At 42.6% G+C, this 25,597-nt stretch overlaps 1 protein-coding gene across 13 annotated transcripts in view; it reads right to left on the reverse strand.

Moving 5' to 3' along the window:
* TCF12 (transcription factor 12) overlaps nt 1-25,597 on the reverse strand; it is a 288,139-nt gene that overhangs the window by 65,241 nt on the left and 197,301 nt on the right. For all 13 annotated transcript variants that reach the window (XM_043494002.1, XM_043494000.1, XM_043494005.1 and 10 more), the window contains one exon: nt 453-588. In XM_043494002.1, coding sequence (XP_043349937.1) covers nt 453-588 — 136 coding nt within the window. The remainder of the gene's footprint in view (nt 1-452; nt 589-25,597) is intronic.

Consider the following 25,597-nt stretch of genomic DNA (forward strand, 5'->3'; position numbering starts at 1 on the left):
TTTAACTGATACAAAAATTACTGGGATCCTTAAACCAACTACACACAACTCTAGATCATCCTGAATAAAGTAACTTCAAACATAAAAAAAGGATAATTATTCTTCCCTTTACATTTTCATAGTGTATAATGGTAATGACCTCAAGGTCAGGCATTTCTATGAGTTAATGATGGCCTGGGTTAAGGGCACTCAGCTACTTCAGCTGGTCATCAACTGCTATCCATCTGTCATTACTGCTTACACAATTAAGAATTTTTTTATGCAATACTAAAATCAATGTATTAAACAAATTACACTTAATTTTGTATTATTCCTTATTTAGCTATCACATATAGCAGACATTGCTCTTGAAAGAGTAATTTGCAACATATAAAAAAGATATTATCTAAAATAAGGTGGGATGTGAAAAATGCATCAGTGTTAAAGGTCTAAGAATAGTCCACACTACTGACCAAGAGCTGATGAGTCATGAAGTGGTCTTCGGCGTGGATTTGCAGAAGAAAATGGGTAATATGGTGTTCCAGGTTTTCCTGAGGATGACAACTGACTAGGGCTTCCAAGCCCCATATCTGATCGAAGGAGAACGGACTGTAAAATAAACAATGAAAAGCAAATTATTGTAATTATTAAGCTTCAAATTATGTTGTAAATGAATGATTAATTATGCTAGCTGCTTGTGACAGTTTTAGCTAGGTATTCAATTTTTAATCAAGGTCTTAAAGTTTAAAGAAATGTTGATTTTTTTTATTATTATTCTGAGAATGTACTTTTGCAATAGCAGAGAGACCTATAGCCCAATTTTAAAGACCAAAATAAATTTTGCTGTGAGTCTGGGAAAAGGACTTAATTCCACTTAAAAGGTCTACCTACTAATACATCATACCGTACTTTAAACAAAATTATATTTATTTGCTTAATTTGTAAAATAATAAAAAAATTGATTAAACTGTTAAAGATATCATATTTACAGTGTGAGATTAGGATATATGATTCAGGTTTAGTATGCACACACTGAAATTATACACACAGAGAAATTATCCTGAAGAGCAATTTAAAACACAAAAGAAAGTATACATTGATTACATGTAAGGTGTGGAATATTCAATAATGGTGAAAATGTTATAAGCAATTACTTATTTACACATGCATAGAGGGAGAGTGAGTCATCATTTAAAGCATAATTTTAATGTTGCTCCTGCCTGGTTTTGGGTTTCATCAAGAACCCACATCTTGGGCTGAGTTTTGGTCACTGCAGAGGGCCTTTTCCATTGAAGGTGGAAACCATGCTTAGTTCTGCAGTTACAGGTTGAAAAAAACCCCAAACTCAGAGTGAAACTCAGGGTGTTATCTATAAAGTAAAAAGAAAAGGAGTACTTGTGGCACCTTAGAGACTAATAAATTTATTTGAGCATAAGCTTTTGTGAGCTACAGCTCACTCCATCGGATGCATGCAGTGGAAAATACAGTAGGGGAATTTTATATACACAGAGAACATGAAACAATGGGTGTTACCATATACACTGTAACAAGAGCGATCAGGTGAGGTGACCTATTACCAGTGGGGGGGGGGGAAGCTTTTATAGTGATAATCAAGGTGGACTATGTACAGCAGTTGACAAGAACGCGTGAGGAACAGTTGGGGGGAAAAATAAACATGGGGAAATAGTTTTACTTTGTGTAATGACACATCCACTCCCAGTCTTTTATCCCCCTACTGTATTTTCCACTGCATGCATCCGATGAAATGAGCTGTAGCTCATGGAACCTTATGCTCAAATAAATGTGTTAGTCTCTAAGGTGCCACAAGTACTCCTGTTCTTTTTGCGGATACAGACTAACACGGCTGCTACTCTGAAATCTATAAAGTAAATACTGTATATGGCTACTGAACAGAAGAAGTCCATTTCTCTGTAACAGTAACTCTGAATACCTCCCACAGCTTTCCCTCATACATTAAACAGTCCACACTGAATGAACCATTTCTTACATAACAATTTGGCATCTACAGTAATATACCTTAATGGCAACTCTGAGCCAACTAGCATCTCTTACATAAGTTCTTTGATCTCTTTTTCTTTGTGCTGGATCACCACCTGAAGCCTGGTGCAGACCCAACCAATTTACTTTGTGTTTTATTATACTAATCTAGCCTTACTTTTATTATACTAATCTAATTTGTGATAAAATCAACCTCAAAGATAATTATGCAGATACAAAGAAGAGATGCTAAAAGCTTGCTGCTGGGTATTAGGACAACTTAATATTGTTTGCTTAGGCTTAAACTGTGCTAACAATACCTGATAATTGAGTTGCAGGACAATAAGTGACAGGAAATGTTGAAAATAATTTATTATTAAACATTTTAAAAAATGCACCTTTAAACAGTTTCGCAAGCAGCAGAGTGTGTACAGGAGCTAAAAGTTAGCTTTGATTTTTAGCAACTCTCCAAAATCAGATGATGTAAACAATTCAGTATATCAACGGCATTAATATTCAAAATTATCCTCAAGTTAAATTTAGTGATGTGAAAACCAAGTGGTTTAGTATTTGTATGCTTCACAGCAGACGCGAATTCCTTTCCTCTAATTCCTTCCTTGACCCTAGCCAATCTGGCTTCCACTCTCACTGCTGTCCGTCATTTCATGCCAATACAATGGGTCTATGTAACCTTACTGTGCATCCCATCATAACTAGTAGAAAAGCGGTGTAGCTACAGCACTGTTGTTCTCTTGAGATCCCCAGCAGCCAGAATGGCCCCTTGGCACACAAGTTACAGCCACCTTTGTCCCCACCCTGCAGCCATGACAAGTACAGTACTTACATTTATCAATGCCAAGACTGAATTAACTCCTTTTCTTTCTTCCTAACCACTCTCTAATCTCCTTCTATCTGTAGCTTTTTCTATGTCACACCACAATCCCCTGCATCACTCAGGCCTGTAACCTGTGCATTCTCTCTTCAACTCTGCCCTCTCACTAGTCCACAGATTCAAGGGTCCCACATCCAAATCTTGCTACCTCTTCCTCTTAAAATGTCCAACATCTGTCCTTTTCTTTCTGTTCACGTTGTTGACACTATCATCCACACCTTCATCTTTTCTGTCTTGACTTCTGCAACTTCTGAGAGGTTGCTGGTTACCCAAGGTCACTGATAGGCTCTCAACAGGACTAGTTCCTCAGCCCCTCTCCATTTGTTCTCCATTTGTTCAGCTCTGGTGCTGAAAAGCTGTGAGAATAAAATGTGGCCCAAGGACTGCATAGTGTAAGGAACAACTCTGTGTTGCTTTGTGCTGATTCAAGGCTCAATATCATACCACCTTTACAACCCCTAACCTCAGCCAACGGGTACCATCTTTTTTTTGCTTATAATGAATGAATAAAACCTGAAAACTTAATTTTAAAAATAAAAAAAGGGACAAGGGGAGGCAAGTCTGTGCTTTGTTTTAACCTTATTAACTTCAGGAATAACAAGTCTGATTTTCCCTGTTTTAGTTGGAGGATGCAGAGACGTTAGATGTTCCTTACATATCTTCTCTTCCAACAGTGTACAGGCCATTTGAGTTAAGTAGGTGTTAGCAAAACACAAAAAGTTTTAAAGCATCCTGAATTAAAATAGCTTACCCACCCAATCAGATTTCACATTCTTGATATCTATGATGCCATAATCTTACTAGTTCTCTAGTCTGTCTAGAGAATCTTCCATGAAAAGCAAAGTAGACAAGGCCTGAATTATTAATTAAAAACACATACAAGATTTTTTCTTAATAATTTTAAGACTGTCTTTACACATAATAAAAGGCAGCAAAAAGGGAATGAAGCAATTTCATTTCCTTTTCCAGGTCACCTTCAAAAACCTGTCAATTTTGCCTTTAAAAATACATAAATATACCTCATTGTTCTGCAATACTACTGAATTATCAAAGCTGCTACTTAAACCATTTGGCAAGTTTTTAGGGGTGACCACCATATAGAAAACTTAGTTTAGATATGCAAGTTAGTGCTTTCGACCTAACATCATTTAAAGGAACAGATCAAAACCAGTTAGCAATAAGTAGTGTGCCTATTTCAAGGTTGCTCAAAGGGCTGCAGAATTTGCCTGCAGCCCAGGAATATATGGCTTTGGAAGAAACTACCCTCCTGCTTTGCAAAAACATCTCTCATTGGCAGATATAGCAGGGGAAAGATTCCAGTCCGTATTTAACTGTCTCAAGATGTCACTCACAAGAGCATGCAGTGTTATTGTAGCCTTGTCGGTTTCAGGATATTAGTGAAACAAGGTGGGTTAGGTAATATTCTTTTATTGGACCAACTTCTGAGCGAGAAAGCTTTCGACCTACACAGAGCTCTTCTTCAAGTCTGGGAAACTCTGTGTAGGGCGAAAGCTTCTCTCTCTCAGCAACAGAAGTTGGTCCAAAAGAGATATTACCTCACCCACCTTGTCTGTCATAAAAGCAGTCAGAGAGAGATGGAAGCATTCCAGCAACTGCCCTTATGTAATGACAGTAGCTTTAATGATACCTTTTGTGGTTTCCCCCTACCTAAAAAGGGGAACCCCAAAAGGTCATCTCTTTCACACAGGCAACAGGAAAGGCTGCTGGAAATTATCCACATGGACATTCTCTACCTATACAGGGAGAAGTGGGTACTTAGTTTCTGGTATCTTAGGGAAAAAACACATGAAGGAAGGAAAGGACAATGAGTATGGAAATTCTCTCTTCTACCAATTCACCTCTGCCTAGTAATTCCCCAAAGACAGATGCCCACATCCCTCCCAACTCCTACTTCTTAGCTGTCAGCCTCCATTCATGAAAACTACAACCCTCAATCTTTCGAGTTGTCAAACACACCAAGCCCCTACCACCTTTGCTTACACCCTAAGTATTGCTATAACCTGATTATTTCTGCAAGGACATGAAATAAGTGTTGAGACATTCAAGAACTCTTCATTATTATCGTATTATAATAGAACTAAAAGAATTCACTCTTTTGGTTTGCCATTGCATTTATTTTACACTGAAGCAGAAATGTTTGTCAGTGGCTCCAGTACTGACATGCTACAGCAACTAGGAGTCTAGCCACAGAGTTTAGAGCTAGCTGGACACAGCAATCAATAGAATAATCACAGGACTTGCATACAGCAAGTCTCAGAATATACAGTGTATTGTGTACAAATCTAATAGCAGCACAGGTTAATTTGTAAATCTATGCTATAGAGTTATTCTCCAAGTATATTCTTCTGACATTACTGCAACTGAAGAAGGCATATTAAGTACAAATGGTTAAATTTAGTTTTTTCTCTGTCTGCCACAGTAAAATAAAAATAGATGTCATTAGCTCATCTTATTGACTTTTCTGCCTGTCTGAACCAATTGAGAAGCAATATTGAGTAGGACTGATCCTGTCCTAAGGGCACCTGATGGAAAAAGGAATACACAAATACCTCTAACAAATTAGTTAGTCTCTAAGGTGCCACAAGTAATCCTTTTCTTTTTGCGGATACAGACTAACATGGCTGCTACTCTGAAACAAATACTTCTGAGGATACAATGACTAGCAAGGAAACTTTGTATTATCAGTACATGGCTACTCTGGGCTAACTGCTTCTAGTGTCTTCACAGACATCTGTTTACTGAAATGACACATAGCTTAGTTCTCAGCATTAATACAGAATGTTCAAGTCCTCAGTCACCTATAACCTCATCTGCTAAACATGTATCCAATTACTAAGGAATAATCAATGACTAGTTATCCTCCAGAAACACTGGATAACACTGCCTGGATTAGTGTCATCACAGATAAACAGACATCATTGTTAAGTAACTGCCTCTCTGAATTACATGAAACAAATACCCATGTTGTAAATAAACAAGACAATTAATATAAAGGAATTTTTTAATGATTTGTAGTAGATACTAACCTGAAAAAAGAAAAGGTTTTTATTTCAGTCAACCAAATGACAGAACACCCCTAATTCCAAAAAGGCAAATGACTGGTTAGGGAGGCAGGGAGAGTACACTCATCTGCACTGCTTTTCTGCACCCACCCTTCAATTTAATCCAGGAAACAGCTTTGATGATGGCCTCAATGGAATCAACGTGACCTGCCCCAAGAGGTAAAAGTGCTACAGCGCTCACCAGCTGATGGAAAAGCATTCTAGGGGAAAGGGTGATTCAGCAAAATATGCCACAGAAGGATGAAATAAAGAAGAATCACCTCTTCACACACAGGGGGAAAGAAAGAAAGAAACACACATTCGTGTATTCTGTCTACTTTCATAATATACAAATCTAACTTTTTGTATAACAGTTTTTACATGTACTGCAATATATATATTTAATTAGCTTCAACTTGCATATTAACTTAATCTCCATGCCTAACTAAAACATTATGATTTTGTGAATAGTAAATACTTTGTTTGTTTGCTTTTTGAAGCAAACATGTATTTTCAAATGATTTTAAAACTCGATTCTTTCACAGGTTTTGGGAAGGAAGAAAAAAAAAATAGTAGGGGTAACTTTTTCCTAAGAGATCATTCTTTCTTACTTCTTTGGACCTCCAAAATTCTGTTGACACAATCGGATTATGAAGTAGCATTCTGCTTCCTATTAAGGTGTTTTCAGTAGAGTGCAAATAAACAATTCTAAAACTCTGGTAAGCAGTTCTTCAACTTTTTGAAGCGTAATTTATGAAAATGAAAATCTGGTTTAAACAAGTGTTTTACATTTCTCTGCATTATATTCTCCGAACGATCTCAAAGATTTGGGTTATTTCTAGAGCAGGAAATCAGGTAATGCTTAAAAATGTGTTTAACTAACATTTTTTAACTAACATCTTTAAATGTTAGTATGAAAATGGGTTCGGTGGTTGCCTCTGACCCAAGGCTCTCTTCTAAGGGCTCACCATGATCACCACATACATTTTTGAGGGTATCATTCTGTTTGTCTTAGTTTCAAAAACATTTTAGTTAAAGTATGTTAGCTAACCACGTTTCATTGGATGCCCCTTGATTCACTTTATCTCCTGGAAACAGGGAGAGATGCAGAGTGGTAATTGTGTTTGGGGACACCAACCCCCTTCCACACACAGCAGATTGATCTGAGGTCTGATGTATTTGGTGCTTTCCTGTATGATGCAGAATTAGCCTGGACAGCTATAAACACAGGCATTTGAGAAGCTGTAGATGCCATCCCGGACTAAAACACTACAAGTGATGTAACCTGGCCCTAGCCCTGTTCAGCTGTGCAATGGATTGGCTCCTTGAATACATACATGCTAATATCAGTATAACTGCCAGTTCAACCGCTCTACTGACCTGGATTATGTGGATGTCATTGACCAATTTGGTCAGGACACAAACAATCTCAAGGATTCACTAGAGAGCTTCCAGCATGAGGGAGCTGCCCTTGGGCTAAGGGTTTCTTGGGCAAACACAAAAATCAACAATGTTGGTGCAAAAATTGTGATAGAAGACATCTGTGGCTTCTGGAAAAATCATGGAAGTAGTGGATGACTTCCTCTATTTAGGCCATAAAATATTATCAAATAGGCACAGCCAGCCAGATGTCCTAAGGAAAATTGGTTTAGCAGCCTCAGCCTTAAAGGACCTGCACAGGGTCTGGAACCAAAAGAATGTGAAACTATATACAAAAGTACAGATTCATCAAACCTGCATTCTTACAATTCTCTTATATGGATCTGAAACATGGATGTTGCTTCAACAAGACATGAGCAGGCTGGAGGCATTTCCATATGTGTTGTCACAAGCCACTAGTGAATACAAGATGTTTTGACTATCCGTATTAGGCATGTATCATTGAGAACTGGCTTCAAGAATCATTGCTGGCTACTGCCGGCTTGCTCGCCTCAGAGACAAAGTCTCCACAGATCAATCTCTGAAGATCAGAATTGAGGTCAGGAGCGCACTTGGCCCAGTGGCACTCGTGGAATTGCCCACAATTAACATGGCTAAACCAGATCAGTAATAATTCTATGGAACTCTTAGACTCCTGGAACAAAGTTATATAGTGTGATCATGGACACTGGGCATTATGTATTTCCACTGCCTCAGCGTATTTCTTTTATTGTTATAGTTTAGTTAATATGTTTTTAGTACAATCTAATTTTCGAGTCTTGGCTACATGAGGCAAAATTCTGCCCCCAGGTACAATTGCACAAGCTCATTGTATTTATTAGCCAACTACCAAGGGGATGCTGATAGAAAAGGAGGTCAAAGTTTATCCTGTTATAAACATTTCATTATGGCAAAGCCATTGCACCACCACAGTTAAGGTTGTATACTGGTTTGCACATGAAACAGGAGTTCAACCTTAAAAAAACCAAACAGAATATGATTGAAATTTTCAGCATGCAATCCACAACAGCTTCAATCTTCTGAGGAGTTTCAAGAAAATTAGCCAAATAGTTTCTGCAATTTAATCAATTAAAATCCCCCTCCCCAAATAGTTCACATTTTGAGTCTCTTTTTTTCAGGTCCTTGTAGCTGAAAAGCTACAAAGTCAAAGTCAAAAAATGTAATATGCGTTCAGTGGGTACTTTTGGGGTTATATAATTATTTTGTTAATTAACAAAAATAAAATGAATGTGTTAATGTTGTTTTAACTGAATCCTTACGTGCCTTGATTACCTGACAGAGAACAAGACTTACAGAGACCAGGACCCTCTATGAAGTAAGAGTTGCTGGTTCAGCAACCACTTTCCCAAGCATGAATGAATGATTTCCAGAAGCATGCAGAACAGATCGTGAAGTGGAGAAGTCTGGTATGTTTGTGATGCTGGGAGAGGGGGAAATCTTCACTGGGGCAGAGTTCAGTTTTTGGTACGTTGTCTGCCCTTGTGCAGGATGTTTGATTCCGGGTGGAGGAAGCGAAGACACATGCTGTTAGATGCTTTAAATTTTCATTTTATTGCTTTGGTGGTTTTGTGTTAAGTAAGCAATCTTAACTCTGACTCACCTTAGAATTTTTGTGTATCATTTAATAAAATGTGGTGATAAAGGGGACAGTCAAGCTCCACTAAACAAGGAGACACAAGGAAGGTGAACTAATATACTTTATTAGACCAATTTCTGTTGGTGAGAGAGAGAAGCTTTCAAGCTTGCCCTGTTTAGGTAAATTGCACATGTCCACTTCTTTCTGACTGAAAAAGCTCATATAAAGTTAAAAATGCAATAAAGTCATTTCCTTGGGAGATTCTATTACTTTATAGACCTTCTGGCTACAAGACAGCAACTTATCTGAGTCATATGACATTCACCACAGTCAAGTCGAAATAAACAACTAAGACATGTAGCATTGTATTTTTAACACTCTTCAGTTTTCTGTTTTTCGACAAAAATGTATAAAAACAGACCACAATAAACTTTTAATTTGGAAAACACTGACTTTTGTGAAATTAGATTATAATGTTAATTCATTTTAAATTTAAATTCTAGGGATATGTTCGAAATTAACATGTTGTTAAAGAATCCTATCCTGAGAATCTCATTAGATAGTGATGTGAAATACAGTTGTTTCCATTTTGAGAACAAAGGGACCTTGAATGAGTAATCAATAGCAACTGGCAGAAAATGAGACATTAATTATGATCCTCTAGTGTTTTGTGTCAGACAAGGTTTCATTAAATGTATTGTGCTAACCTGTACAATTTCAAATCATTACCAATACATTTGGACATATATATTTATTGGAGACAGGCGAAGCATCTCAAAAGAAAAAAATGTGTTATATGAAGTCTTGAATATTGTTTTTCTTGCTCAATTTGAAATAAAAGCATGGATTGCAAAACATGTCATTTTTTAAAAAAAATGCCCAAATCTTATAATCTCAGTGTAGTCTCTTGAAAATTTAATTATCTTCTATACCTAAAGTGTCACGCAGGTTTGAAAAGATAATGACAGTCATCCATCAATTGCACCCTGCCAGTGTAATCAGGCTAATCTAGCTCTCTGGAGTAAAAAGAAGCTACCTAGGGTACTAAATACTAAAGTGCTACAACATCATAAACAAAATAACAGATATGTAGATTTTACTATTCTCCTTAATTAACATTAACACTGAGAAATACTGAGATTTCAACATATTCCTCCTCCTCTCTTTATACTAAAGCTTTTTTCAGTACTATATCAGCTGCCTACTCAATATGTAAACCCAAGCAGAACATGCTATTGTGGATATTTCTATTCCAAAGAAAGGGCAGGGGGAGGAGGGAAGAGGAAGAAAGATGGAAATATCACAGTAAGTAGCTTTTAGAAGAATCCAAATCAAAAGACTTTTTTCAGGGGGTGGGGGGTGGAAATAAATATGGGAAGGGAGGCATAATGTTTTTGTGTTTATTCGGTATTTAAATTACTTGAAAGCATCCAATCAATAGAGTTATTTTTAAATGAATACCTCCCTCTCTCCACTGTGATGGTTGGTTTCCCGCACTAGTACCCTAAGTGGTAAGACTACAAATGCTGTTACAGGCTTCTAGAAGCAGAACCCTGCTGATATTGGTGTCCAATCCCCGAGGTTTTGCTGGCTCAGCTTGTCCTTTGCTCATCCCCCAGGGTGAGGTATTTTTGTTTTGCATACTGAATTCTGGGAATTCATTACTAAATACTGTGATTACAGCCCCCCACCCCCACCCCTTGAATCTTTTTGCTACATTATGAAAGGAATAATTTGAGCTTTTTCCTTTGCATGATTATACAAAGGAGGGAGCTTTATATATAGCTGAGATGTGTCGGGAGAGGAGCAGCTGAAGGGGTATTCATCCTACTTTTTAATTTTTGGGTAACCTGCTTTTCTTTATGATTATGAGATGTGAGCATGAGAAGTTGACTTTGTAATTATAATACAGCTCTTCTCCCAGCTGAGTTTTAGTGTTTTAAAGCTCAAGAGTGTAAATATACCTACATACTATCTCACGCTCTATCTTTGCATCAACTTACATCCTCTGTATTTTTAGTACAATCGTATTTTAAAATGCAGGACCACTGCACTATGTTATATGTTTTTAGAATTGAGGTGTTGCTTCTTCTCCCCAACAACAACTAAGAGGAAGATCTCCAACCCCTTCCAAATGTTCACTCATACTGGGTTCAAAGTAGTGATGGCTCAAATCACACCAGGACTGGATTCTAACAACATCATTTGTATAGCACTGATGTGTGGTGTGTTTTTTTTTTTTTTAAGAAATGGGGATGAAGGGAGGAAAAGAAAAAGGTTTGCACTTGGGCTGTTGATTAATCACAGTTAACTCATGTGATTAACTCAAAAAAATTAATTGCGATTAATCACACTGTTAAACAATAGAATACCAATTGAAATGTATTAAATATTTTTGGATGTTTCTCTACATTTTCAAATATATTGATTTCAATTACAACACAGAATACAAAGTGTACACTGCACACTTTACATTATTATTTTTATTACAAATATTTGAACTGTAAAAATGATAAACAAAAGAAATAGTATTTTTCAGTTCACCTCAAACAAGTACATCTCTACCCCGATATAACACTAATTAGGATATAAAGCAGTAAAGCAGCGCTCTGCGGGGCAGGGCTGCATTCTCCAGCGGATCAGCACTTCAGCATGTCTGGCTCCGACATGCTGCTCTGAGAGGCGTGTAAAGGGTGCTGGGCCAGGGCCGAGGGGTTGATAAGGGGCAGAGGGTCTTGGGGGGCAGTCGGGGCAGAGCTTCCCCCCCCAGGGTCTGGGAGGCAGGAGCTGTGGGGGGCACTTTTGGGGGCCCCACAGGCCCTGAGTGTCCCAGGTGATTGGGGGGGGCCGGGAGCAGCCCGCTCCGCTTCCCTCGCCCCGGCCCCAGCCATGTTGCTCAGGACAAGGGGTTCGGGGGAAGGGATCCCCCCCCGGCACTCACCAGCAGTGGCGGAAGCGGAGCAGCCCAGCCCCAGCCTGCTTCATTCTGTCAGCTCCCAACCGTGGCACTCCGCTTCCAGCTGCTGGTGACTGCGGGACGTTTCCCCAACCCCCGCCCCCCCAAGCGACACAGCTCGAGCTGGGGCAAGGAAAGCAGAGCAGCTGGGGCTGGCTCCACTTCCCGCCACAGGTGCGTGCACGGGGCATCCTTTCCCCAACCTCCCTGCACTCACCGGTGGAGGGAAGCAGAGCGCCGTGGCTGGGAGCTGGCGGAGTGGAGTGGCCTGGGGCCACGTTGCTCTGCTTCCCGCCGCTGCCGGTGAGTGCCTGTCAGGAGGCAAGGGTGTGGATAGGATACAGGGCAGTCAGGGGACAGGGAGCAGGTGGGTTGGGGTCCTGGGGATGATTAGGGACGGGAGGGTCTCTGGAGGGGGCGGTCAGGGGAGTCAAACCAAGTTTGATATAACGCGGTTTCACCTATAACACGGGAAGATTTTTTGGCTCCCGAGGACCGCATTATATCGGGGTAGAGGTGTATATTAGCAGAAATTTATCTGATTAGTGGACCAAATAACGGTTAGCCTTTTAATGGCTAATCATGTACGTTTTCACTTTTAAAGCTGTACATATGGCTGAATAACCAACTATTCTAAAGTGTTCTGATGCCAGGTTCATTGTTATCATAGAATCATAGAATATTAGGGTTGGAAGAAACCTCAAGAGGTCATCTAGTCCAATCCCCTGCTCAAAGTAGGACCAACACCAACTAAATCATGCCAGCCAAGGCTTTGTCAAGCCGGGCCTTAAAAACCTCTAAGGATGGAGGTTCCACCACCTCCCTAGGTAACCTATTCCAGTGCTTCACCGTCCTCCTAGTGAAACAGTGTTTTCTAATATCCAACCTAGACCTCCCTCACTGCATCTTGAGACCATTGCTTCTTGTTTTGCCACCACTGAGAACAGCCTAGTTCCAACCTCTTTAGAGCCCCCTTCAGGTAACTGAAGGCTGCTATCATATCCCCCCTCACTCTTCTCTTCTGCAAACTAAATAACCCCAGTTCCCTCAGCCTCTCCTCATAAGTCATGTGCCCCAGCCCCCTAATCATTTTTACTGCCCTCCACTTGACTCTCTCCAATTTGTCCACATCCCTTCTGTAGTGGGGGGACCAAAACTGGATGTAATACTCCAGGTGTGGCCTCAGCAGTGCCGAATAGAGGGGAATAATCACTTCCCTCGATCTGCTGGCAATGCTCCTACTAATACAGCCCAATATGCCATTGGCCTTCTTGGAAACAAGGGCACACTGCTGACTCATATCCAGCCTCTCGTCCACTGTGATCTCCAGGTCCTTTCTGGCAGAACTGCTGCTTAATCAGTCAGTCCCCAGCCTGTAGCGGTGTATGGGATTCTTCCTTCCTAAGTGCAGAACTCTGCACTTTAACCTCATCATATTTCTTTTGGCCCAATCCTCCAATTTATCTAAGTCACTCTGGACCCTATCCCTACCCTCCATCTTATCTACCTCTCCCCCAACCCTAGTGTCATCTGCAAACTTGCTGAGGCTGCAATTAATACCATCATCCAAATCATTAATAAAGATGTCCAACAAAACCAGCCCCAGGACTGACCCCTGGGGCACTCTGCTTGATACCAGCTGCCAACTAGACATCAAACTGTTGATCACTACCCATTGAGCCCGACAATCTAGCCAGCTCTCTATCCACCTTATAGTCCTTATAGTGTTCCAGCAGGCACTTGGGCTATTCAGGGTTAAATACTGGACAAAAGGTGAAAAGCCCAATAATAAAATTATATTTGCATCCCAGTCCTAATATACAGATTATGGTCAGATTCCAAAGTACAAACATTATTTCAGTCTAGAATAGCTTGATCAAGTGTCTATCACCCTTCCTCATCCCAGGCTATGACCCATGCTCTTGAACCATCTTTTAGGATGGTTACACAAGCAAGTATGAGTTGGATAGTTTGTTTCCCCTATTGGTATTATCAGAGTACCCAACTAGTCCTTTGCTTCCATTCAGCTTTTTTAGGATACTGGTTTGGAGCTGCACTCTCCCCTAACTCAGTCGAGTTGACATTTTATAAGAAATGGGTTGCCTGCACAAAACTATCCTCTAGCAGCAGTCACCAGAATGGACTATTTGCAATTTTCTAAAAATCTCATAGAATAGCAAACCAGCTGCACCTCAAAGAAATATGGGGTGGAGTCGTGGTACCTCCTCTTAACCAGACTTATTTTTTGGGTATGGGAGGCAGGTAAATGGGGGCTTATGCAGGGTAGAAAAGTTAGAAGTATGGTAGCTGAAGCATCCTTCAGTTAATTCCAGGGGAGGGAGCTCCAGGTAATTATGCTGATCTTCCTGGCCCAGTTGGCAGACAAGTGAGAGGGAAACAACTGGGGTCTGCCTAAGCTGCAGGAACCAGAAGTTCTGGGATGCGCTGTGTAAGGCTTGTGAAATCGCACTGATATTCACACTATTTGGCAAGACAAGGTTATGTTCTGCTCTCCCTATTACACTTACCAACAGACAGGGCTCTTACTTCCGTAAACAGCCCGCTGTAACCTACCTATACCATCAAGCATACATTTGTTTTATGGAATATTCATAACCAATCTCCAACTAGCAGAGCCATAAATTCAAAGATGACAATACTGCATTCAGAAAAGCTTTCAAATGCTTCAACCCCATCTAAAGAAAAGGTGAGAAAAGAAAAGAGTTATTTATTTTTGTCTGCCTCTTTCCTTAAGACATTCAAAATGTTTCCTCGCAGAAATGCTCCCCTTTTATAAATAGTAGTCCTCCTTCCACTATGTCTAATTTATAACACTTGCTACCCACTCCTCTCAGGGATGTTTTCCCTGATTAACTTCAGGTGGTCACCTCTTGCTTCAGAAAACTTTGCCTCTGAGCAAATACATCTTTACTTGCTTAAATGTTATGCCTATGAGCGGGCTCTTTATCTCAGCTGAAAAACAAGAGCCATTTTTGTGCTATTGGCAGAAGAATTTTCCAATAATTTTCCATTATAAAACCCGTTTTTCAGGGATTTACAGCATACCTGTAACACTGTTCTTTGGCCTGACACCAGATATAAAAGGTGTCAGCCAAGAGAAGATTAAAAGGCAAAAATTTAATTTCTTTACTCCACCCCCAACAAGGGGATTAGCGCTGACATCGGTTTTGCTGGGTCAAATTTGGGGTACTGTGGACGCAATTAGATGATATTGGCCTCCAGGAGCTATCCCAGAGTGCTCCATTGTGACCGCTATGGACAGCACTCTCAACTCAGATGCACTGACCAGGTAGACAGGAAAAGGTCCGCGAACTTTTGAATTTCAATTTCCTATTTAGCCAGTGTGGCAAGCTGCAGGTGACTATGCAGAGCTCATCAGCAGAGGTGACCATGATGGAGTCCCAGAATCACAAAAGAGCTCCAGCATGGACCGAACGGGAGGTATGGGATCTGATCGCTGTATGGGGAGAGGAATCCGTGCTATCAGAACTACGTTCCAGTTTTCGAAATGCCAAAACATTTGTGAAAATCTCCCAGGGCATGAAGGACAGAGGCCATAACAGGGACCCAAAGCAGTGCTGCATGAACTTAAGGAGCTGAGGCAAGTCTACCAGAAAACCAGAGAGGCGAACGGCCACTCCGGATCAGACCCCCAAACATGCCGCTTCTTGATGAGCTGCATGCCATTTTAGGGGGTTCAGCCACCACTACCCCAGCCGTGTTGTTTGACTCCTTCAATGGAGATGGAGGCAACACGGAAGCAGGTTTTGGGGACGAGGAAGTCGATGATGATGAGGTGGTAGATAGCTCACAGCAAAGCAGCGGAGAAACCGGTTTTCCCGACAGCCAAGAACTGTTTCTCATGCTGGACCTGGAGTCAGTACCCTCCGAACCCATCCAAGGCTGCCAGGCGGAGAAGGGACCTCTGGTGAGTGTACATTTTAAAATACTATACAAGGTTTAAAAGCCAGCATGTTTAATGATTAATTTGCCCTGGCATTCGTGGCTCTCCTGAATATACTCCCAAAGCCTTTGCAAAAAGTTTCTGGGGAGGGCAGCCTTATTCCATCTACCATGGTAGGACACTACCATCCAGGCCAGTAGCACATACTCAGGAATCATTATAGAACAAAGCATTGCAATGTACATTTGCTGGCGTTCAAACAACATCCATTCTTTATCTCTCTCTGTTATCCTCAGGAGAGTGATCTCATTCATGGTCACCTGGTTGAAATAGGGTGCTTTTCTTAAGGGGACATTCAGAGGTGCCCGTTCCTGCTGGGCTGTTTGCCTATGGCTGAACAGAAATGTTCCCCGCTCTTAGCCATGCGGTGGCGGGAGGCAAAATGTACCTTGTAACGAAAGCACATGTGCTATGTATATAATGTTAACAGCAAGGTTTACCGTGAAAGAGTGTACCCATTGTTCTATAAAATGTGTCTTTTCAAATACCACTGTCCCTTTTTTTTTTTCTCCACCAGCTGCATGTGCTTCAAGGATCACAGGATCTTCTCCTTCCCAGAGGCCAGCCAAGATTAGAAGGCGAAAAAAACGCACTCGCGATGAAATGTTCTCAGAGCTCATGCTGTCCTCCCACATTGACAGAGCACAGATGAATACATGGAGGCAGACAATGTCAGAGTGCAGGAAAGCACAAAATGACCGGGAGGAGAGGTGGCGGGCTGAAGAGAGGACTGAAGCTGGAAGGTGGCGGCAGCGTGATGAGAGGAGGCAGGATTCAATGCTGAGGCTGCTGGAGGATCAAACTAATATGCTCCATAGTATAGTTGAGCTGCAGGAAAGGCAGCAGGAGCACAGACCGCCGCTACAGCCCGTGTAACCAACCGCCCTCCTCCCCAAGTTCCATAGCCTCCTCACCCAGATGCCCAAGAACGTGGTGGGGGGGCGTCCGGCCACCCAGACACTCCACCCCAGAGGATTGCCCAAGTAACAGAAGGCTGGCATTCAATAAGTTTTAAAGTGCTGTGTGGCCTTGTCCTTCCCTCCTCCACCACCCTTCCTGGGCTATCTTGGTAATTATCCCCCTATTTGTGTGATGAATTAATAAAGAATGCATGAATGTGAAGCAACAATGACTTTATTGCCCCTGCAAGCGGTGATCGAAACGAGGTGGGGAGGGTGGTTTGCTTACAGGGAAGTAGAATGAACCAAGGGGTTTCATCAAGGAGAAACAAACAGAACTTTCACACCATAGCCTGGCCAGTCATGACACTGGTTTACAAAGTTCCTCTGATGCGCACCACACCCTCCTGTGCTCTTCTAACCACCCTGGTGTCTGGCTGTGCGTAACCAGCAGCCAGGTGATTTGCCTCAACCTCCCACCCCGCCATAAACGTCTCCCTCTTACTCTCACAAATATTGTGGAGCGCACAGCAAGCAGTAATAACAGTGGGAATATTGGTTTTGCTGAGGTCTAACCAAGTCAGTAAACTGCGCCAGCGTGCTTTTAAACGTCCAAATGCACATTCTACCACCATTCTGCACTTGCTCAGCCTGTAGTTGAACAGCTCCTGACTACTCTCCAGGCAGCCTATGTATGGCTTCATGAGCCATGGCATTAAGGGGTAGGCTGGGTCCCAAAGGATAACTATAGGTATTTCAACATCCCCAACGGTTATTTTCTGGTCTGGGAAGAAAGTCCCTTCCTGTAGCTTTTGAAACAGACCAGAGTTCCTGAAGATGCCAGTGTCATGTACCTTTCCTGGACATCCCACGTTGATGTTGGTGAAACGTCCCTTGTGATCCACCAGTGCTTGCAGCACTATTGAAAAGTACCCCTTGCGGTTTATGTACTCGCTGGCTTGGTGCTCCGGTGCCAAGATAGGGATATGGGTTCCGTCTATGGCCCCACCACAGTTAGGGAATCTCATTGCAGCAAATCCATCCACTATGACCTGCACGTTTCCCAGGGTCACTACCCTTGATATCAGCAGATCTTTGATTGCGTTGGCTACTTGCATCACAGCAGCCCCCACAGTAGATTTGCCTACTCCAAATTGATTCCCGACTGACCGGTAGCTGTCTGGTGTTGCAAGCTTCCACAGGGCTATTGCCACTCGCTTCTCAGCTGTGAGGGCTGCTCTCATCTTGGTATTCTTGCGCCTCAGGGCAGGGGAAAGCAAGTCACAAAGTTCCATGAAAGTGCCCTTACGCATGTGAAAGTTTCGCAGCCACTGGGAATCGTCCCAGACCTGCAACACTATGTGGTCCCACCAGTCTGTGCTTGTTTCCCGGGCCCAGAATCGGCGTTCCACCGCATGAGCCTGCCCCATTAGCACCATGATGCCCACATTGCCAGGGTACGTGCTTTCAGAGAAGTCTGTGTCCATGTCCATGTCCTCATCACTCTTGTAACTGCGCTGACATCGCCTACTTGCCCGGTTTCGCTTAGCCAGGTTCTGGTGCTGCATATACTGCTGGATAGTGCGCGTGGTGTTTAATGTGCTCCTAATTGCAAAAGTGATCTGAGCGGGCTCCATGCTTGCCATGGTATGGCGTCTGCACAGAAAAAAGGCATGGAATGATTGTCTGCTGTTGCCCTGACGGAGGGAGGGGCGACTGACGACATGGCTTACAGGGTTGGCTTACAGGGAATTAAAATCAACAAAGGGGGTGGCTTTGCAAGAAACTGAATGGCTGCCTCAAGGATAGAACTCAAAACCTCAAGGATAGAACTCAAAACTGGGTTTAGCAGGCCATTGATTTCACAGAGGGAGGAAGGAGAAAATGAATACAAAACAAATCTGCTCTATTTCTTGTTTTGAGCCACTTCATCTATCTTTATACATCTTGCTGGCAGCAGACTGTGCAATACGACCGCTAGCCATCACCACCTCTTGGGTGCTCACCAGAAGACAGTGCAGTATGACTACTGGCCATCGTCTTCTACTAGATGCTGATTAAAAGACAGTGCACTGCTGGTAGGACTCAATCGCCATGAGACGAAACAAGGGAAATGACATGGCTCCCATGTTTGCCCAGGTGCCGGTTAAAAGAGCACCCAGGACAATGGCTACCAGTCATACTGTACTGTCTGCTGCCAAAAGGCAATAAACTGCTGCTGTGTAGCAATGCAGTACCACGTCTGCCAGCACTAGGAGACATACGGTGACGGTTAGCTGAGTGGGCTCCATGCTTGCCGTGGTATGGCGTCTGCACAGGTAACTCTCAAAAAAAGGCGCAAAACGATTGTCTGCCCTTGCTTTTATGGAGGGAGGGAGGGAACGGGGGTCTGACGATATGTACCCAGAATCACCCGCGACAATGTTTTAGCCCCATCAGGCACTGGGATTTCTACCCAGAATTCAAAGGGGTGGTGGAGACTGCAGGAACTGTGGGATGGCTACCCACAGTGCAAAGCTCCGGAAGTCAACGGTGGCCTTGGTACTGTGGACACAGTCCGCCGACTACATGCACTTAGAGCATTTGTGTGGGGACACACACACACTTGACTGTATAAAAACGTTTTCTACAAAACCGACTTCTATAAATTCGACCTAATTTCGTAGTGTAGACATACCCTTAGAGATGTGCAGGACCAGTTGACTTAGGTCATTCAGTCAAGCAAACTGATGAACATGCTGAGTTTTTCTCTTCATTTCTTTCCAGTATTCCTATGAATGCCCCTTTGTGCCACCTCACACAATTCCTCCCCCTCCCTATTCAGAGGCAGATTACCGTTTTGTGGGGCCCTGGGGCAGAGCAAGTGGGGGCCCTCCCAACCCCTTCCACCTGCAGCCCCCATCTCCAAGCACTCCTGCCAGGGAGTGGGGTCGGGATGCGGGGGCTATACATATTTAGCATTTCCTCCCCAGTAACTTTATATACCCAAACATATTACACACACACACACACACACACACACACACACACACACACAGAAAAAAGAAACTATACATAAAATTCTCATAAGACATAAGCTTTTCAGAATATATTAACCAGTTGCTACTTAACCTTAGCTATACTTGAAATATTTAATTACATAAAATATGGATACAAATAATTGATTTATATTTTATTACACAATTTACAAACAAAATTTCTTTATAAAAATCTAGCTAGTTAAAGTAAAATTATTAAAATAAGATAAATAATAGAAACAAAATTCAGAGGAGGGAGACACAGGGGAGGGAAGGAAGTGGCTAGAGAGGCATGGCAGGTGGGAGAATGCATTTTATAGGATTGTTCAGATACTTTCAGCAAAGCATCCCATCTCTGAGAATTTTTCTTGAGTATTTCTGTTACAGTATACAATTCGTTTCTTGGTGGCCAAGCTTACGATGTCTATGAGCCAGTTTTCAATTGTTGGTCGTTTTTTGGTTTTCCATTTTTGTAGTGCTAGTCTTTTAGCAATTATTAGTGCTCTGCCAAAATTTTTCAGATTTATTTCGCTTCCCATTAATGTCTATTAGGTTTAAAATCATATGTTTGGTTTGTAACACAATTGTATTTGATAGGAAGAAATTAAGTCTGCAATTAAATTTTGCCCAAAATATCTGGGGACAGGAGCATTCCCAGAGCACATAGGTTAAGTTAGCACATGCTGAATCACAGTGCCAACATTTGTCTGACTTAACAGCACCTGTTCTGAACAGGCGGAGACAGGTTCAATGTATGCGCCATATGATTTTCTGCATGATTAATCTCAAACTGAAGTCCAAGGAACAGTTTGGCACACTGACTAAAATTTGTTTCCATTGGTTTAATCTTCTTTTTTAAGTCACTCTTCAGCCCCACTATTTGCTCCTGTTGCCCTTTTCTCAACTCATTACAATTTATCTTTCTGATAATACTATAATGCCATATGAACTGATGGCATGCCTTTCACCCGGAATGATGTTCTAGTCACCTCTCTCAATAAACACACAGCAGAGATTGGAAGAGGTCAGAGACAGGCAACGTAAAGGATTACAAGACTGGATAGAATTCCTTATGAGGAGAGACTGAGAAGTTTTGGACTGTATAGAGAGAAAATAACTATGAAGGAGTACATGACAGAGGTACATGAAATAATCAATGTTATAGAGAAGGTAGATTGGGTACTCGTGATGGGTTCCCCGCAGGATGCCACTTAGCCCTCTGACTCACCAGTCTGGGCTCCCTCTCAGCACTGTGTTGCTGTGACATGCTATAGATTGCTTCCAGTCCTACACTTCCACCAGCATACACACAGGCAGGGACACACTCAGCTGCAGTTACATGCAGGCTGACTAGCCATTGCATGAACCAACAATAGAGAGGCTACAGCCAAAATAACCCCGAGCCCCCCAGCGTAGAACCCCAGAGCTGTACCATCTTCCCCTGACAGAAACCCCAACTAGTATGAATTTATTACCCAGTTTGCCTCTTCCTCAATGCGGAGAGGAATACACAAAATACACTTGTGTTAAACCAAGCTCAGATTTTTCCCCAGACACTTCACTTATAGGCACACTGGTTTAGGTTAAAACATAAAACAAAGTTTAACTACAAAGAGAAAGATTTTAAGTGATTATAAGTGATAGCAAACAGATCAAAAAAGATTACCTAGTAAATAAACAAAAACACAAATTAGAAATTGAATTAATAATTTCTCACCCTGACTGATGAGAATCTTTAAGCCTGCCTGTGTCAAGGCACAAACTGCACTGGATTTGCAGCTTGGGCTCCCCACCCCCTCAAGTTCTTTTCTTTTGGAGTTTCTCTTAGGTGTTCAGTTGTGGAGGACTTAACAATAACAGATAATGTCACTCCCTGCCTTTAGCATATGGTGGGAACCCTTTGTTCAAAAAAATAGTTCCCAGCCCAGTTTGTGGAAAAATACAAGTACCCAAAATGGAGTCCAGAGACATGTGGTATGGTCACATGGCCTTGCCATTGCTTACAGACTGACCGAAACATCCATAGGAAGGTTTACCAAGTGGGGGATAAGCTTCTCCTAGGGCCTATTGTTTTCCCTGATGGCCCATTTCCCTGAATGGGCCCTTCACATCCAGCTATTGAGACTAGTGGGTGTCACACAGGTATGCGCAGGCCACAGGGACGTGCTGGCGACCACTTCCCACAGCTCCCATTGGCTGGGAACGGCAAATGTAAACAAACTGTCTGGCAGCCAGCCAGCAGATTACCCTGATGGGCCCACCACTGCTCTACAGTCAAAGACAGAATACTGGATCAGACAAACACTAGTGTGTTCTGATACAGTATTTCTTATGTCAATGTTACAAGTTGCCCAAGAACGAACCAAGTATTCCAAGTGCAACTGTGCCAAAACTATATAGGATTATAATCCCTCTGCCCTGTTACATGATGTCTGTGCATTTGCAGACCAAGGGTATAGCTACTCTAGAGAGCTTATGGAAGCACAGTTGCACTGATACAGTTGCACTGCTGTAAGCTCTCTAGCGTAGTCACTCTAAGCTGACAAGAGAGAGCTCTCAATTAAACCACCCCCAATGAATGGCATCAGCTATGATGGCGGGAGATACTCCCCCGCTGACACAGCACTGTCCGCACTGGCGGTTAGGTCAATGTAACTTATGTCACTCAGAGGCGTGGCTTATTCACATCCCTGAGCAGCATAAATTATACCAACATAAGTAGTAGTATAGACATAGCCTACAACAACTTTTTCAGAAGTTCACATACAAGTTTAGAGAAGACTGAATTATATCAGGGCAATAAAATTGTCCATAGCACGTTTTAAACAGAGGTGTGTTGCGAATTTCTTCCCTCCTATCATTCAGTTTATTTTAAGCATCACCTTTGCTGCTCATCAACACGGCAAAAATTAGATCTAACTTGCTGTCCACAATCACCTGCATCTCTTTGACCTTTTCTGCTTCTCATATTTCTTCTACTTATAAAGCATGTATGTTTCAGATGATGTTTTCTCAAACATACGAGCTTTCATTTTCCATTTATGTGAGTAGATTTCTGTGTTCTCACTTCCCAATTTTCATATTATCTCCAAATTTCATTCACATACTGCTTACTCTTTCTTCTAGTTCTTTAAAAAATATTAAGACTGTACTTAATAAATCACTAGAGAACACCACAAAAAACTCCCATAGTTTGAAACAGCGTTTCTTGTTCCTCATTGTTCTCTTGTTCCTCAATTTTTCAATAGTTTTTAGTTTTATGACAATGTATAAAACCAAGCAAGCCTGAATTAGTGTGAGGATAAGATTTCATGAAACACACTATGTATCTAACGTTTTACTAAAATCTATAGATCATATGCATTCTGTTCATCTACTAATTTTGTATTTCTATGGAAAAAATAGTTTTTATTGCAAGTTTTCTTTGAGCTTGTGTTATTTCTCATAGTTATCCTCTAGATGATTATTCCTCCAGTACACTGGTCCCCTCTAGTTCAGCCTGACTTTTCAAAAATAAATGGACAGTGTTTAAGAAAACTTTTTAGCTAATTTCCTTAATAAACAAAGAATGATGTCAAGATAAGTAAGCCAAGTAGCGTAATTCCAAATTTTCCAAGTATTTCCTTAGCAATTCTTCATGAATAGTTATTTTTACAAAGTCCTGACTATTAGAGCTGAGTGAATAAGTAATTTTTCAGTTTGGTAACTGAACCAAAAAAACCCAAAACATTTCTGTGTCAGGTCCAGCTAAATGTTTTGTTCTACTCAAAACAATTTTTGTTTTATTTTTTGCCTTTCTTGTTTTTTAAATAAATCTACCTAAATTATTAAACAAAATGTCATTTTGAAATGAAGTAAAAATGTTTTATTTCTAAAATATCAAAAGAAAAAGTTACTCATCTTGTGCAGTAACAACTATTCTTTGAGATGTGTCCCCCTATGGGTGCTCCACTATTGGTGTGTCTGCATCCTTGCACTGCTGATCGGAGAACTTCGGTAGCAGTGTTTGTTGGGCCTGCACATGCACTGTCTCTGCTTGTGCTGCGCCACAAGGCTAGCCAGCACTCGTGGGCTAACCATCCTCAGTTCCTTCTCTACTACAGAGTCACAAGGAGAACTCTGAAGTAGAAGGGAGAATGACGGGTAGTGGAGCAGCCATACAGGGACACACATCGAAGAATCAGTTACTGCACAAGAAGAGCAACTTCTTCAAGTAGTGTCCCTATGGGTGCCCCACTGTAGATGACTCCCAAGTAGTACCCCCCCCTTGGAGGGCTGAGACTTTGGAGTTGGGTTAGTCCCAGACAAGAGTACTGTGGAGCCAAAGATGGCATCAGAGGCAGAGTCCCCTTTGACTGGATAATGTTCTTCGAAGGTGTGGACTGACACCCATGTTGCCACTCTGCAGATCTCTGAGATGGTAATGTCCTTGAGGAAGACAACAGATAAGGAGATTGATCTCATGGAATGTGTATGGATCAAGTCCAGAGGGATCATGTTATGGATTTGGTAGCACTGTCTGGTGCAGGGGTTGGCAACCTTTCAGATGTGGTGTGCCGAGTCTTCATTTATTCACTTTAATTTAAGGTTTTGCGTACCAGTAAATACATTTTAACGTTTTTTAGAAGGTCTCTCTCTAAGTCTGCATATTATGTAACTAAACTATTGTCATATGTAAAGTAAACAAGGTTTTCAAAATGTTTAAGAAGCTTCATTTAAAATTAAATTAAAATACTGATCTTACGCTGCCAGCCCGCTCCCAGCCTGAGGTTCCGTTCACCTAATCCGGCAACAGGCTGAGTGGGGCCTGCGGCCAGGACTCTGGCTGGCAAGGGGCCAGCAGCCAGAACCCCAGACCGGCAGTGGGCTGAGCAGGGCCGGCAGCCAGGACCCCAGATCTGGTCTGAGCGGCTCAGCCCGCTGCCGGTCTGGGGTTCCATCAGCCGGCTCCTGCCAGCCAGGGTCCCGGCTGCCTGCCCCACTCAGCCTGCTGCCAGTCTGGGATCCCAGTCCTGCCCACATAGAGTGGGTACGTACCTTCTCCCTGGTTCTAGCCCATTCTCTTCCTCTCTCTCTGCACTGAGCTGAGGGTGGGAGTGCACTGAGCACAGGGCTGGGGGTGAAGGAGCAGGCTGGGGATTGGGGTGTAGGGTCTGGCCAGGAGCTAGAATGAGAGAGGGGGCTCAGGGTTGGGGCAGGAGGTTTGGGGGTGGAGTGCTTACCTGGGCAGCTCCCATTTGGTGCGAGAGGTGCAGGTGAGAATGTGCAGGGGTGGGGGGTGCAAGAGTGAGGACATGGGGTGGGGGGCTGGGTATGTTTGGGGGAGTTCAGGAGTCAGGGCAGGGGGCTGGGGGTGTGTGAGGAGGGTGCAGGTGTCAGGGCAAGGGGTGTGAGGGGGCTGGGTATGTTTGGGGGGTGCTGGAGTCAGGCTGGGGTCATGGGGGGTGCAGGGGTCAGGGAAGAGGGCTGGGGGTGTGGGCTGGGGTTGTGGGGGTGCTCCCAGCCCCTTGCCCTGAGCGGCTCACGGCAGGGGGCTGGAGGGGTTATGCCCTGATTCCACCTCCCTTACCCACCTCTTCTCCGCCTCCTCCCCAGAGCAGCAAGTGCGCTGCGGCTCCGCTACTCACCCTCCCCTGCAAGGGCCATCAGCTGATTGGCGGCAGGGAAAGAGAGGAGGAGGGGCAGGAACCCAGAATGCTGGGGGAAGAGGCGGGGGAGGGGGGGAGTTTGCTCTGAAGCTGCAGCTGGCAGGACCAAGCTTCTTCACCCTGCCCCGGCGGGGGGGGGGAGAGA

This window comes from Dermochelys coriacea, chromosome 10 (assembly GCF_009764565.3).
Source record: "Dermochelys coriacea isolate rDerCor1 chromosome 10, rDerCor1.pri.v4, whole genome shotgun sequence".
NCBI lineage: Eukaryota > Metazoa > Chordata > Testudines > Dermochelyidae > Dermochelys > Dermochelys coriacea.